The following is a 17,355-nucleotide window of genomic DNA, read 5'->3' on the forward strand; positions in this document are numbered from 1 at the left end:
CCAAAGTTGCATCAAGTGGGCTTACGGTCAAGCCCTAAAATTAATTATTTGTGTTTAACTAAAGTCAAAGTCAAAGTCAAAAATATCTTTATTCAAATAGGCCCATAGATGGCACTTATGATGCGTAACAGAGCATGAGAAATGTGTACATGGTAGTGGGATGATGGTAATGTGAGTAGACATAAAATTAAAGCTACGAGGGTTGCAAACGCGCCCTGGTCTAAGAAAAGCCGACAACAAACTTAGCCGGGTAACTAGGCTGAATCACCCTCAAACTTTATGGGTCAGGTCATTTTATTATTATAGATACTTATTATACGGTTATAAAGCTACCTGTACTAAGAGAAGGTATTTGATGGCCGGGTCTCCATTATCGAGAGATATTGCCTCGTCAGCAACTCATGCGAAGGCTTGTAAAAGGTGAGCCATAAACGTGTCTGGGTCTTTGACCTTTCGATAACTTTGTCGAAACTATAATAGTAGGCTCGGAATTAAGATAATACAGAATCCTCCTTCAGTTATTATTTTATGCAGTGCATTGTGTCAAAAAACAATGCAAACGCCCCGCGCACGTCTCACTTTACACCCGCGCTATGTTGCTACAAACTTATTCTCATTTTCCCATTTTATGGTAAACGTTTAGAACATTAGAGGTATAATAATTGCTTTCAACTGCTAAATGGTATGAAGTGACAAACAATTTGTTCGAGAAACAACTCTAAAGTGGAGTTGTTTTTGATGCTTTAATATATTCGTGTACACGGTTCCTGTATGATCTTAATTCTGTGATAGTCAGTAGTTAATCTTAGTTTTAAATTAGTTTTTTGTTCAAAAACCACATAATAGTCTGATAAGGGGTTTATGTACCAATGCTGCACTTTTTTAAGAGGCAGATTATAGAACATATCCATACCCACCACGCTGATCCAAAGAGAGTTGTTGGGTTTATTTGTATTTTATTATGACCTAACTGATATAATTACCGGATGTGACAGCTTTTGCTTATTTGCAGGCTGGTATTGAGAAATTATGGCAGAAAACACAATACTCAACAAATTGCGAAGGCCGAAGCTGACCTATTGATGGACTTCTCAGGCATTTCGGAGAACCCTCTAAAATGTCGAATTTCCTCACGATGCTTCACTTCACCGTTAAAGCACGTTACGAGTATAGGTATATTTAATTTCTAGAAATTAAAAAATCAAAAAAGTCCCGACACAGTATCACAGTACCCATATTGGAAGTCTGATTTGTAATTTAGCATAGTGTATAGTATTCTACTAGTCAAGGTCTTTCATTTGATACTCATAGTGAAGGAGCTGTGAAAAAATATGCAATGGAATTTTGTCAAAAATAGCTAACTTTTAAACGAAGCAAAAACAAAATCAAAATCGGGAACTGCGATGACACAGACAGACACGCACACACATAATCGCCTCGTCATCTTCGTCATCTCGTCAAACTTATATCACCCCGGCGTTTTTGCTTGGACACAAACTTATGTGTGTGACATACGTTTGTGTGCCCGGGATCGAACTCTGCGCCCCATAAAGGATATCATCGCATAAAACAGCAGGCAGTGTATTTGCACTTACCTAACTCAAGATTCTCTCATCAAAAGTTTTTAATTGAATCTCCAAATACTTGGGGACGTTGAACGTGACAGCTTACAGAACACATGCGTGTTGGCGAAAAGTAATTTGTTGGGTTATAAAGAAACAAATGTCGTTCGCTCCGTGTTAAATTACTTATTTTATTACTCTTCTACTACTCTTCCTACGCATTATGAGATTGAAAAGAGAAACCACCAGTTTATTTGTGTAAAAATTGTAAGAAATTTGGAAAATCCAAAAGGACCCCATAAAGAAATATTTCAATGATTTATTTAATTAGTAATTATATTTTTATATACATTTATATTTAAATTATTTGTTTTTAAATTGCAAAATGCAATTAAATACAATATATATTAATTTGAATAAAGTAATATTATCGTAGTCTTTATTTTCTTATCTTATCTTAACAGTATATTTTAATATTTTCTCACATTATTGACGACCGAATGGCGCATTAGGCAGCGACCATGCTTTCTGAGTCCAAGGCCGTGGATTCGATTACCACAACTGGAAAATGTTTGTGTGATGAACAGGAATGTTTTTCAGTGTCTGGGTGTGTATATGTGTTTTATTAGTATTTATCATATCATCTTAGTACCCATAACACAATCTACGCTTACTTTAGAGCTGGATGGCGAGGTGTGTATTGTCGTAGTAAATTTATTTATTTATTCAAGTCCTACCTGCTTACTAATTACTTTTTAATTTTTTCTCGAAACTAAAAAACAAATTTTCAAAAAAAAACTCTTATAAAAGTTTATTATACACTTTCACTCCCTCAAACTGAATTGTTTTTCTCCAAATTTTTTAGTTCTTGTATTAGCTACTTGTGTGATCTAGTTTTTAACGATTCGAGTGTTTATAGATTGAGAGAGTATTTTTCTAACTTCTAGTAATGGCCTAACTTCTGGCCATTACCAATACCTATTAATAGGTTAAAGTTTATACGTGATACCTACCTACACTTGGAGAAAAATAAGTGTAAATTAGTAATTTAAAAAAAATTAACAATCAAAATACTAAGTTTTACAGCGCGTAAGTACCACTGCACCAAGGAGGTAGTCAAAAAAGGACAAAATTTAAACCATGTTTATTTAAAACAAAGACAACCCGCATTCGGCACCCGACTGAACCAACAAAGAAAATGAAAAAATATATTTTCATTGGGGAAATATAACAGCCTCCAGCCATTATTTCCCATCGCGGTCTATCAGAGAAACATCAAACGATCCCAGTTAAGATATCCCTTTGTAAACGTAGATAAAGTTGCTGTGATATTAAGGTTTCGCTTCTTCTACTTAAAAATCCCTTCTGTTTATTCATACATTCTATGATCCCTTATTTTAGTCACATATTCTAGACAGCAAAACGTTACCAGTGAAAAATAATATCTAAATATATTACTACGTTATTCTGGGAGAGCCTATCCCGTCAACAAACTGTTCTACAGTTTGACGGAATTTTTGTAAAATATCTTACCGTAGTAATTGTAACTGAAAATAGAAATAAAAATAATAAATAAATGCTATTATATATGTTAATTTCATTCAAAAACTAGCTCCGTCTTGAGCACAGAATCAAGAACATACAGAACCGTGTACACGACTTATATTGAAGCTTCAAAAACCTTTCCATTTTAGAATGGTTTTTCGAACAAACGGTTAGTCACTGCAAACCATTTAGCAGTTGACAGTAATTATTTTACTGCATACGGTAATGACTGAATGAGGATTCTGTAAGTTCTATGTTCAATTGTATTGAGATTGCAGCCCGCGTTAGGTTCCTAAAATTCACAAATTCCCAAATACTAGTTATATACAAATCAATCAAGTTTAGCTTTTACATTTTTGTTGTAACTAGTAGTAGTAATTTTTGTGTTTTTTTTGCCTTTTTATTACGTAACTTAAGTTATTAAGGGCCTTTTTCAACACCTTCTGGAAAGTATCGGAAGTGTCGGAAAGCCTTAACGTCAGTTTGACACTTTCTTACTTGATGTCAAAGACAAAACATGTGAATAAGCTATCCGGTGCTCTCTATCCGCTTATCAAAAGGTAGTGAAACAAAGGCTTGAACTATCGAAGTATTTCATCAATATCATCATATAAACCCAGTATCGTCTCAGTCCGGTTTGGTGGACTCCACACACCTTGGAGAATATTATGGAGAACTCTCAGTCATTAACAGATTCCCTCACGATTTTATCCTTCACCGTTGAAGCAAGCTATACTTTAACTGCTTAAAACGCACAGAACTTAGTGAGTGGTGCTTGCTGTGATTCGAACTCGGTCCCCCGAAAGTGACTTCAAAGTTCTGCCCACTGGGCTATCAACATTCGAAGTATTTATTCCGTTAATATATTAACAGCAGTGACACTCTTAATTATATCAGACGAAGTCGCAAGCATATTATACATTGATTTTATTTAGTTATGTCGTAGCATTTTGAATTATCACAATTAATATGTTTAAATATTTTTTCAAGTTATCAGTTAAACAGTTTACATTTGCACTCAACATTATCGGACGGTAAATAATAAGGATTATAAACAATACATTATTTATTTTTATAGCAAATCAAACCACATTCATGTGGCATCTCTACCTAATTTATAGCGTATTCGAAAAGGGTTCCTTTTTGCTATATCTGTAGGTATAATGGATGTATTGTTTGAACATTTCGAAGATTACCTACCGGTTTCTACGCGACATCGTATTGCTAAATCGCTTAGCGGAAGGTCTTTGTCGGTAAGGTGGGATCTAGTCACGGCTGAAGCTTCTAGCCAGATAAAGAATATGTAGTGGGCAGACTCGCTGACTGACAGGACAACGACTGGGTCCGTTGGGTGGTAGGCCGCATGGCTTTGCTTGCGCTGCAGTACTCTCAATGAGTATACAAAGTAATAGACTTACCAACTACCCATATGGTGATACTATGTAAATCTGGTAAAGAAGCTTGTAAATGGAGAAGCTCTCTTTAAAGCTCAAACTAAGCTTTTTGCAAAATCGTGCCCAGAGCCTCAAGAGTTTGATTTTTCTTTGCATAAATTCCTATCTCTTTTATGTTGTAATCAGGTGGAGACAAATCAGAATACAGTTGGCACTATCTTTATCTTCTCTTTCTTTCCCTCGACGAAAAGAAGAAAGCGACGAAGGAAGTAAGTATATAACAAAAAGAGGCCTTTAGTCTAGCAGTGTCCCGTTACAGGCTAAGATGACCATCTCTTGCAATCGAGCCAAAATATTATAGTATTCTCTGAAACCTGGATACTATCCTCATGTTAATTTAAGCTAGGCATGATCTAAATAATACTTTGAAAGGGTATTATTTTTTTTTTTTTTTTACGATAGGCCAGCTTTAGAATCATGCCCGTTAGAAAGCAATGATGCGGTCTAGGTTGGAGCACGCTTGCCTAGAAAAAGTTTATTCACTCTAGCCTTGAAGGTACAAATTATACGTGGCAGGAAACACAGTTGCCGGGAGGGCGTTCCACATCTTAGCGGCACGTATCAGAAACGTGGATAAAAAACGTTTCGTGCGTGTTGATGGAATATCAACCACATAAGGATGCCACCTTTTTTTTATTTTTATTTTTTTTTTATTTTTTTTATTTTTTTTTTTTTTATTTTTATTTTTATTTTATTTAAGGATGCCACCGCTCACGGTGTCTCGCTGTTCTGTGGTAGAACGGGGAAGGAGAAACAAGATTGTGAAGTTCCTGAGCACACTCACCGAAGTATATCCGGTAAAAAACCGAGTTAGTTAACAAAACATCGCTTTGATGAATTATTTAAGAATACTACAAAAAGTCATCGTCCCGTATAATCGATACTGATACACTGATTTAATATAGGTACGTTGTAGATGAATAGATGAATAACAATGAGCTCTATTATTTCAAATTACATCTGCGGGTATGTTGGAGGTCACATAGTAATCACTCAGGGATTATTATATAATTAAACGCTTGCACTATGTAAAAATTCACCACCTCGTATATCTATATTTTATTGAGTACATTGCAATACTTAAAACTTACTTCAGAAATCGATTTTATTTTAGTATTATATCGTAAGCATCTTGCTTATTTTGGAAAAGTTTACCTTTTGTTTAATGTAGTTAAAACCAAGAAGGCATATTATAGCATTGAATCAATGGTTATAACAAGAAAAAAATTTAATTCATTCTCTACCGGATAAAAATTTTCATGCAAATCGGCTAAAAAAGGTTTCACCGAAATCGTTTTACGTTGAATAAATGCACAGCATTGAAAATCTACGCCTTACAATAATAATACTAATGATACTAGGAGACTTCGCGCGCATATAACTTCTGATTAATTTGTCCACCGAACTTTAAAATTCATTTATTTTAAGTAGGTCTAGTTTATAAGCACTTTTCATTCTGCGACGCGTTGCTCAACTCCTTTAGGTTGTAGCGTGATGTTAAGTAGCCTATAAAATTTCATAAGAATTTGGAAAAAAGTCAAATAAAAGTCAAATCCGACTAATAATATCGGAGATTTAACGTGCAAAGACAAACTTTTTTTTGATACTTTAACTTTATTATTGGTTTATATTACATACATCATACACAATACATAAACATGATCATATTAATCCAATTTATCAGTCCACTATTTATGGGGCACGGGTCTAAAATTTCTTCAGAATTGGGAAAAAAGTGTAAATAAAAATCAAATCCGACTAATAAAATCGGAGATTTAACGTGTAACAACGAACTTTTTTAATACTTTAGCTTTATTGTAGGTATATATTACATACAACAGTAAACATTATCATAACAACCCATTACCAGTTCACTATTTGTTGGGCACGGTCTCCTCCCACAATGAGAAGGCCACCACGCAGGCCCAGTGCAAATTGACTCTGGTCCAGTTCGAATTGATATATTACATTACTGACATTTTATTGCCTTCGGTGGATTTCAGGCCTTAACAAATACACACCATTAGGTACATATTTCAAGTATCTGAACAATTTTATCAATGTTTACCACAGCTAATAAATGAGGCAGTAAACCTAACCATTTAATAGTACGTTTCTTATAGTATAACTGGAAATATGCTGTTACAAAAAAATAAATTAATATGCCTACTCCTTTGTGTACATATTGCACTAACAGCCGGAGCGAAGAAATATAAGGATTATAAGAATTTTAAATATTACGATGTAAAAGGAAGTGAGGAAGGATTGGAGAATCTCAAAAATATTCTCCAAGAAGATGGTGTAAGTATGATTAAAAAAATATATATTGCAATTTGCACGCCTAAAAGCGAAACGTTGAGTTGGGTATTACTGTCAGTTTACGCACACCGAGTGATCCTCCAACTTAAAATGTCACTTTTTTTATTCTTTATTGCTTTTATAAGTGAATATAAATAGACGACACGATAGAAATGTTGAGAAAAAACACTATTTTTAACACTGATGATATTTTTATACCGTAAAAAACACACATCGCCGTCCAGCCCAAAAGTAAGCGTAGCTTGTGTTATGGGTACTGAGATGACTGATGAATATTATTGTGAATAATATACATAAATACTTATAATATACAGATAAACACCCAGACACTGAAAAACATTCATGCTCATCACACAAACATTTTTCCAGTAGTGGGAATCGAACCCACGGCCTTGGACTCAGAAAGCAGGGTCGCTGCCCACTGCGCCAATTGGCCGTCATATTACTTCAAATTATATTATTACGTAGGTGTTTTTTACTGAAAAATTAATAGTTTTTTTTAACTTTCAGGACAAACTTTTATACGTTACGAGTAGAAGGTCAACAGAAGTGGTGGTGGCACCTGAATTAAACATGAAATTTCGAGAAATCGCCGCTTTAGAGAAATTAAACGCGACGCTTCTTTATAATGACATTTCAAAGTAAGTCTGCGTGCCCGACTATTACAGAAAGAGTTACGTGGACCTATTAAAGAAGAAAGAGTTACGTGGAATAGGTATTTGTACAATAAAAACCAAAGCATTGTTTGAATCCCTTTTTTAAAATGTTAATTTTGAAGATCGGGTTTTCAAACAGCCAATTATGTGCTAGCAAATATTTTTTGGTGCTTTCCTTCCTGAGACGCTATCAGCATTTACTACATTTACATGTGGGATCATCTCAAACTGGTTTCTTTAATATAACCTTCAGCGTTCTGCTGCAAGCTGCTGGAATAATGTAGACGACATAGTGTATGTAATCCAGCTATGGAATGAACTTACTAGGACAATGTGAACTAGGCGTTACAAAAATATCTTTATTTTTAAGGGTTATTCAATTGGAAAAGGCATCGCCTCTGCGAAAAAGCAAAAAATGCATAACTTGGGACGCGTACTATGATGTCGATGATGTGAGTAGTTTTTTAAACGATTCCGTTCATGATTACTATCTATATAATAATATGTGTATAATAGCAATAATTAGCGATTTTTTTTTTTTTTTTAATTCATAAAGAATAACAAAACAGAATCAAAAGTACTTAAACATAACACATAACATATATACAAATTTTGTTTTAATTTGCACAGATAAAAAGTGTACCTGTTCTCCGAACTAGTTGAGACTGTGTCTCCGAAAACAGGGCTAACCCGCTCGATGACATAGCTTAATACTAGAAATTAAGATCACTTGTATGCCCAAGTACTCGTGGTTGTGTTTGTACGTGTCCTAAATGTCCATGTCAGAATTATGTGTGTGTCAGTGCGTGTGTGTGTGAGTGTGTGTATTTGTGTGAGCTTGCGAGTGTATTTGTGTGTGTATGTGTACGTGTGTGCGTGTGTGTGTGTGTTTAAAATATAAATATAACCTAAAATAAACTATTTAAAACTAAATAAAATCTAAAACGTCCTCGTAATCACCGCAGCGACGTACAGTTCCTAAGATGCTGGCAGCATTGCCCCTTTGGATGGCCAAACTAATTCGTTGGCCAAGGTAACGGCCCGCTCTAGGATCACCGGTAGACTCGATAACCCTTTTCGATAATTCTTTGAAAAGGGCTCTTGCCTCCGGACCCCACTGTCCCAAAGTCTCTACTCCAAAAGGCACAAAAATTAAGCTGCTATCCAGGTTTTCATATTTATATGTGTATTGTATATATGTTTTTTTTTATACATTTTTAATAGTGTTCTATATATTTTTTAAGCATTGTTAAGAATTAAAAAAAAAAAAGAATAAATGATAATATATAATAATTGTGTATAAAATATTAGTTCGCTCTTGGCACTCAGCACTCTAGCTCAGCATGTAAGTTCTATTCACAAAGGTTGTAGCAATAAGGCCACCTTTGCATGCCTCAGTGGCGTGCAAAGAGGGTATGCACAGGGTATGCAGACGATATGAAATGAAGAAAATCTCCAGTACGAGTTATAAATACTTAAGAGCAGGCTTTTTATAACTCTTACAATGGCTATCCTTAAATATTTTAAAACTCGTACTGGAGATTTTCTTCATTTTATATTATCTGCATACCCTGTGCATACCCGTTATGCACGCCACTGGCATGCCTACAATATTCTTCTGTCTTTTATCTGTATTATTGTCTTTATTATTTTATGTTTAGTGTGCAACAAAGTACTTCTTCTTCTTCTAATGACGCCCCAAATTTTTTTATTCAAAACAAAAGCAAATCTAAATTGTTTCAACAATGTTCTACGCAATAATTACTCGTAGGTACATCATGGTTACTAAGCAATTAATAAATTTCATAATGATGACCCCCCGTGGCGCAACAGTGAGCGCTGTGAATTCAATTAGGAGGTCCCGGGTACGATTCCCGGTAAGCCAATTTTGAAATTTATTATTTCTGAATTTTCTCTGGTCTGGTCTGGTGAAAGGCTTTGGCCGTGGCTGGTTACCACCCTACAGACAAAGACGTGACGCGAAATCGCGTAGAAACCGATTAGAGGCATGACTACCGTAGTCCCTAACAGGTTAGCCCGCTAGCATCTTAGAATGCATCATCACTTACCATCAGGTGAGATTGCAGTCAAGAGCTAACTTGTAGTGGTAGAAAGAGAAAAAGTGACTTGGTTGCTCCGAGCAGTTCTCTCCCCTTTCATCTCTCAAGAGAAACAATAAATATTTTTAAATTCATAAATGTTGTGGTTGGATTAGAGTAACTGCTGCTTTTCTTGCCGGCTATTTTTTTGTTTGGAACTGCCACTCGAACTGATGGCAGAGTCACTACAAACAGATATACCTACTTGATGTTAAACATGTGCTTATGATGTGCGTACACTAACCACTGGAACTTTTGCATTAATTAAAACGATTGCATTAATTAAATTGTTTAATGTAACTAACAAAACGAGGGCCCGATAATTGCAACACAATTTTTACTAATAAATTTATCACGCTTTATTTTTATATATATACCTGAATTATATATATACTGTACTGTTATATACATATACTGTACTGAATGTATACTGTTCCAAAGAAATAATTAATGTCCGTTATAAGTAAATAAAAATATCACTTCTTCGACGGTGATGGAAACGTCGTGAGGAAACCTGCATACCTGAGAGTGCTACACAATGTTCTCTAAGGTATGTGGAGTCCACCAAACCGCACTAGGCCAGCGTGGTGGACTACGGTCTTAACTTTTCTCATTGTGGAGGAGACCCGTGCCCTATTGAGGACCGGTAACGGGTCGATATGATGATGATGGTGATATTTAGTAGTTTTTCATTACTTTTATCGGTTTTTTACCTGATATACTTCGGTGAGTGTGCTCAGGAACTTCACAATCTTGTTCCCTCTTCCCCGTTTTACCACAGAACAGCGAGACACCGAGAGCGGTGGCATCCTTATGTGGTTGATATCCCATCAACACGCACGAAACGTTTTTTATCCACGTTTCTGATACGTGCCGCTAAGATGTGGAACGCCCTCCCGGTAACTGTGTTTCCTGCCACGTATAATTTAAGTACCTTCAAGGCTAGAGTGAATAGGCTTTTTCTGGGCAAGCGTGCTCCAACCTAGACCTCATCATTGCTTTCTAACGGGCATGATTGTCGTCAAACGCTGGCCTATCGTTAATAATAAAAAAAAAAAAAAAAAAATTAATATTATAAGGTTTCTATTTTGAAAACATAATAGGCAGCAGGTTATTTTTCATGTTTCAGATTTACAGATATCTCACAAAAATGAGTAAGACATATTCCAAATTTACGGAACCGATTGTGGGCGGGAAAAGTTACGAAGGCAGACCGATTCGAGGTCTGAGAATTAACACGCCAACTCGTAACGGTGAAACCAAGCCAGTATTTTTCATCGAATCAGGTACTTGCTCCATGCTAAGCAATGTTCAATGGGATCTGTTCCATGACGGGTGGAAAGTATTGTTCCGTGAATTTTTGAGGTACTCTGAGAATATTTAATGACCTGTACTTCAATATTTGCGGAGTATCACTATAGTACACTATATTAATATCCCGTCTGTTATAATGTTTAATGTTTGACGGCCGATTTGCGCAGTGGACAGCGACCCTGCTTTCTGAGTTTAAGGCCGTGGGTTCGATTCCCACGACTGGACAATATTTGAGTGATGAACATGAAAGTTTTTCTATATATATTAAGTATTTATGTATATTATTCATCAGTTATCTTAGTACCCATAACACAAGCTACACTGACTTTGGGACTAGATGGTGATGTGTGTTTTGTCGTAGTATATTTATTATTATTATTATAATGTCATCTTCATTCATTTGTCTTTTAGTTATCCATAAATTATGTAGTTCATGCTAGTTAGGCTAAGTGGCTCTTCAGTACTAATAAGATAAAAAATAAATAAATAAATGAAACAACTAGTCCTAAAAGATAAAACATTAGATATCTGTACAATCATGTCTTATAAATGTGAGGTCAATGGTCCGATTTCCGGGCCGGAGCAGTGCAGGAAAACTTATAGGCAGTATATTGCTTATTTGTAGTGACATCAAAAAATGTAGAGATAACAAGTAGTTTAGCATTGAATTATGTAAATACATATGTATGCTATATAGTTATTTGTATAAATAGTTTTAGAATTCTTCCCATGTTTTATATTCATTTAATATTAACTAATAGTAGATAGTTTATGTGGTAATTGCCGCACCATCCCGTACTGTCGGATTTCCTATTGCCAAAAGTTGTTTAGGAGAGATCGCTTTAGCGCTAAGTCCGCCTTTGCACGCAAATTGTTTATTTTACTTTATTTTTTACTGTTATTATGTTTCTCTTTATGTGTTATTAAATATATTTGCAATAAATTTTAACAAACAAACAAGTAGATAGAGAAAATTTTGAAGTCGGCAATACAAAGTTATTTCGTCCGCCTGGTGCACTTTATAGTTTAGCAACCATTTTGTTTTTCAATGATGCAGGAGTCCACACGCAGTTACCGTTATTTATTTATCGACGACTAACAGCCCCTTTAATCTGACCGATCTACAGAAACAAAGCAATAATCAAAATAATTAAAGTTTTTATGACAAATAAAAAAAAATTAAATTTGGAAGCAACTGACCAAAATTAAATGCCTATTTGAATGTTTCGTTTCATCTGCATGAATCCTTTGCTATTGATTAAAACGCTACCGCCTCCGCTCCGCGCCGCTGACAGTTCATATAGAATGCTAAGAAGCATATACCCTAACTATTTTTTTAGGACATATTAACTGGGTCACTGTCGACAAAAAAGTCACTGTGTACAATGAGGCCATGGGTTTTAGGTATCCACGCCCGAGAGTGGATAGCGCCGGCCACAACAACGTACTTCATCAATCAATTGCTCACGAGCGCCGATCCTAATGTAACGAGATTGAGGGATCAATTCGACTGGAGGATCTTCCCAACTGTTAATCCTGATGGATACCATTACAGCCACACATTCGTGAGTGACGTCATATTAATCATATTATAGTAATACTTTTGACACGTGACTAATACATACACGTTTCGCGAGACTTTCTTTTTAACTCCCGACGGGTGTTATAAGTTTGACGTTTTTTGCGGGTATGTGTGTCTGTGTTTGAGTGGCTGTGTGTGTGTGTGTGTGTCTGTCAGACTGTGGCATCGTATTTGCCGAACAGAAGTTGTTTTAAAGGTCGAAAGTGTTCTTAATTCTTAGCTATGTTTGATGAAAATAGTTCCAAGATGGCCGCCGCCACAAAATGGCGGTTTAACTATTTTTTCACAACTCCCTCAATATGGGTCCCTCAAATTATAGTGCTCGACCTGTAGAGTAATGTACATTATATAAAAAAAATGGAGGGGTTTTAAAAAGTCTCTCTTGTTAATTTCAATGAATCTTTTAGTTTTTATTACTTTTGACTAAGCAGTGAACGTACCTTAATATTTAAAGAATAAAAAGCCTCAATAACTCCCAACAATTATTTTATCGTATAATATAACTTCCGCTTCTATGGAGCATATTTTATTACGAATTCAATAAATGTATTGCATCATTTCATTTTTTCAGGACAGGATGTGGCGCAAAACGCGTTCAATATCATCTAACGGCTGTATAGGAGCTGACCCAAATCGCAACTGGGACTATAATTGGGGAAGTGAGTAATCACTGGCATACCAAATCTCCGTGCATTGAATTTGACCGATTGTATCATTGAAGAGATAGTGTCATACAAAAAATACTAGGTCAACGGTTGTGTCCTTACTTTTATTGCTACGAAAAACGTCGGGGTGTTATATGTTTAACGTGTTTGTCCGTGGCATCTCAGCTCCTGAACGGATGTATCCATTTTTATTTTGCTTTTTTTGTTTGAAAAGTGAATTAGCCGGGAGTGTTCTTAGCTATGTTTGATGAAAATCGGTCCAAGATGGCCGTCCTTACAAAGTGGTGGATTACATATTTCGTCACAACTCATTCAATATAAATAACAATGAAGAAATCAAAAGATTGTTAAAATGATGTTAAAAAAGAGAAATCTGCTGAGTTTCCTGCCGGCTCTCCTCTGTAGAATCTGTCTTCCGGACAAGTGGTGGAGTCACAGTACAGTCAGAAGACAAACAGTATGGCTTGACGAACTAAGGCCTAGTTTATAAGTACTTTTGAAACGTCAAGCCACACTGATTGTCTACTTGAAATGAATGAATTTTGAATTTGAAGGGCTCGACTAGTAGAATACTATTCAATAGCGGAGTACACATTACTTCACTGGAAGACGGAGGAAGATGCACCTTTCACTTTTATTAAAGGAAGAACAAAAAATTGATCATCATAACTAAAATCGTAGTAGCGGTAGTAGAACTATTAGTGCAGAGGTCGTCCGGGGAAGACTATCACAATGTGTATTTCTGCCGCTTAGCAACATTGTTGCAATTCTATGTCCCGGTGTGAAGTGTAATAACAGGCATATGAGGATTAACACCTACGTGTCAGGTGAATGGACACGGGGCAGTACTTTGCAGGATTCTTTGCCCTGCAAAGCGTTGCGTTGCAAAGGTAGGCCATCTGCTTGATCCGTCCATTATTACATTTAAAAAAAATCAATGGTTAAAATAATTACTAGCGACAAAACAGCGAACAGCAGGTGACTGCAATCTATCTCGCTCGGAACTAAGTTAACCCAATCAAGCCTTTCACCCCCGAGTGTCACGGTTCAGCCCAACTAACGACAGTGTAAAATCTGTGTGCGGTGTGCAAAAAGAAGTTATCTTAAAATTAAGTTAAAATGCATATAAAAATTTTCGGAAGCGACAGGATTTGAACCTGCGACTCTCGGGCTCTCCTACCGTCGATGCCGAAATTAGTATATGCCTTTCACATCTACAGGTATAGTAGGAAACGTTGCAGTTTCGATTTACTTTTTCAAAGGTCCATATTACAATGAGACACGTTTGAAACAAGAGATGACACATTGCTTTTTATATTTTTAAAATTTTTATTAGTGTTTTTTTAGTGGTGAAAACACTAATAAAAATTATAAAAAAGAAGTTATCACTTCAAAAAAAAAGTTTTGTTTCAGAGGAATCAACGTCACATGATCCCTGCCACTACCAACTGTACTGCGGATCGCAACCATTTTCCGAAGTGGAGACGCGTACGTTGTCGTCCTACATCTCCAAGATAGACAACTTGTTGTTCTACGTATCATTCCACTCAGCTGCGGCCATACTCCTGCTGCCACTATCCGATTCAACAGAACACGTCGATAATTATGACGACCTGGTACTTATATGTTTATTACTTTGATACACACATGACAATAAAAAGGTCTACGATGGCCAAGTGACGATTGGTAGACTTCACACGCCCTCGAAAAAATTATGGAGGACTCTCGGCCATACTGGTTTCCTCACGATGTTTTCCTTCACTGTAAAAGCAAGTGATATTTAAATTGCTTAAATTAGAGTCCCCTTGAAAGAGAAGCCGTATCCTAACCACTAGGCACCACTTGATATTTATGTCGACCTGGTACTCTTAGGTTTATTACTTTGATAGATCATCAATAATAATGAGCCAAATTAATAAACGTAGTTTTAAGATTTTTGTATACTTACATTAATAACATCGATAGGTCCCATAAAACTCAAACAAATAACAATATACGTAAAGATCAGATTCTATCTAATGGTTATAATTAGACGGCCTGTGTTTGACGGATTGTTTTTACCTGGAACTAAAATTTTAATGTAAAGTAACAAACTATTATTCGATGATAGATAGATAGATAGATATTAGTAGCAAATTGCAGATTTTAGTGCCTGTGCATATACATTTATAAGGTACTAAGTTTTAGACTTATGTTATGGCCTTACATAGTAATAAATAATTTCCTGAATTATGCCATTCATGACATATGTTGTCCTTAAAATACTAAAACAACAAACAGTTTTAGATAATTAACACCTTAGGTAATCGTTGCAGATAGGCACCGAGGACAAACCTCTGCCGTTTTTTAGGTGCTTTTATACTAACCATTTTATTGTACTTGCTTTATTTGATAAATAAGAAAAAAAAAAAGATATGACTCGGTAATAGATATATATTAATATCAAATTGCAGATTTTAGTTACTGTGCAAAAACTTTTATTAGGTACTAAGTTTAAGACTTACGTTATGGCCTTACGAATACGGCTCTGACTAAGAAAAACTAAAAAAATACTGTAAAAGTGGCCTTAAATAGTAATTAGTAATTCCCAGCATATTGCCAGTCATGTCATTATTTTGTCGCTAAAATACAAAAAAAAATTACAGATTCAAATTGGCAATGCTTCTTTAGAATACGGATCTAAAGTAAACAACGTCCGATACGATAGCATTGGTACTGCTGCCGAGATATTATGTGAGTACACACCCATTACGTATCTTCATTCAGCGTCTGTCCGTTTCGTTGCGGGCCGACCAACACTGCGTTTACCGGTGCAGAGTCGCCATTCCACACCTTTGTATCCCAACGTCCATCAATTATTTTTGACCACGCACAGATGTTCCTATCGTAGCTTTCTCCATTATTGAAGAAAATTTTGAATAAATAAATATACTACGACAATACCCACATCGCCATCTAGCCCCGAAGTAAGCGTAGCTTGTGTCATGGCTACTAAAACGACTGATGAATTTTTTATGAATAATTTACATAAATACTTTTGAATAATATGCATATAAACACCTGGGCAACATTCAAGTTCATCACAGATACATTTTCCAGTTGTGGGAATCGAACCAATGGCCTTGGACTTAATAGATAGTTTTCCTAGTTTTCATTTTTTAACCTTATAACTTCTCAGATCCAGCGTCGGGAGGTAGTATGGACTGGGTGCGCCACACCTTTGAAACACCCCTCGCGTACACATACGAGCTTCGAGGCAGTTCCTTCCACTGGCCACCCCGCAGGATCCCTGAACAGGGAAATGAAGTCGTCCAGATGATACTCGGACTAGCGACGGAGGCCAAGAAATTAAAATACTACTAAGTGAAAGCTAAACCATTGTGAACTTCCGGAGGCAAAGAGCCTGGCAAACTTTTAAGCTATTTAGTTCAATAATAAATGGAGTTAGCATTCTTGGTATCTACCTATCGGTAAATTTTATTTTTAGACACTTATTTAAAGTTAGTCGTCAAAGATGGACGGTAAAATCAACAATTGTCAAAAAAAAACAAATGAAATCCGTAATTTGTTAAAGCTATAACTATGCTACACAAAAAAAAGATTTAAAAAATCAAAACTTTTAGAAACGTAAGGTATCTTAAATGAAATAGCGAATATCTTACATAACTCGCTATGAATTTTTAAAATGTCGTTTTTAATTAAAAGCGCCGTTAAATAATTTTCATTCTTCACATACCTCTATTTCTTGTGGAGTTATGGAATTGTCTATTACAATTTATTACTATAATATTGAACTGAATTTCATTTAGGTAGTGCCGTGCACAGGGTTCCGACCATTGTAGCCATTTTGTTTTTTATTATTCTACTACTATTTAATCCTTAAATGCAATCACACCTGCCGCCGCAGTGGCGGTACTACAATAGAAGCCGAAAAGCCAGACTAATATTATCTATCGAAATTTTTAATGATAATTCGCTTGTGGACCATAATCATAGAGTCTTTCAAAGAAGAGTTGATGTTCGTCATTAGGCACAAAAAGCACTGCCTTATATTGGTCATATGATGAGTCAAATTTGTCCTATATGTAACTGGGCTTGCTCTGATTGAAGACCCTAGGAACGCCAGTGCCTGCCGGTAAATGGTTAAACCCGTAGCTAC

General features: G+C 35.8%; 1 protein-coding gene across 1 annotated transcript; it reads left to right on the forward strand.

Annotated features, from left to right (window-relative positions):
* The first annotated feature begins 6,683 nt into the window (after positions 1 to 6,683).
* Positions 6,684 to 16,657, forward strand: LOC120624490 (zinc carboxypeptidase-like). Its single transcript, XM_039891064.1, has 9 exons — positions 6,684 to 6,862; positions 7,391 to 7,521; positions 7,907 to 7,988; positions 10,765 to 10,921; positions 12,354 to 12,514; positions 13,103 to 13,190; positions 14,610 to 14,812; positions 15,842 to 15,929; positions 16,375 to 16,657. Exons 1-9 carry the CDS (start codon positions 6,698 to 6,700, stop codon positions 16,557 to 16,559), a joined length of 1,260 nt encoding a protein of 419 aa, XP_039746998.1. The 5' UTR covers positions 6,684 to 6,697; the 3' UTR covers positions 16,560 to 16,657.
* Positions 16,658 to 17,355: the final 698 nt, after the last annotated feature.

This window comes from Pararge aegeria, chromosome 6 (assembly GCF_905163445.1).
Source record: "Pararge aegeria chromosome 6, ilParAegt1.1, whole genome shotgun sequence".
Lineage (NCBI taxonomy): Eukaryota > Metazoa > Arthropoda > Insecta > Lepidoptera > Nymphalidae > Pararge > Pararge aegeria.

What these genes read in the sequence shown, in the direction of transcription:
- LOC120624490 (XM_039891064.1), top strand. Translation starts at nt 6,698, where the DNA reads ATGCTGTTACAAAAAAATAAATTAATATGCCTACTCCTTTGTGTACAT. An exon ending in CGTACTATGATGTCGATGAT is followed by an intron (nt 7,989 to 10,764) that starts GTGAGTAGTTTT and finishes TTCATGTTTCAG; the next exon opens with ATTTACAGATATCTCACAAA. An exon ending in ACCATTACAGCCACACATTC is followed by an intron (nt 12,515 to 13,102) that starts GTGAGTGACGTC and finishes TCATTTTTTCAG; the next exon opens with GACAGGATGTGGCGCAAAAC.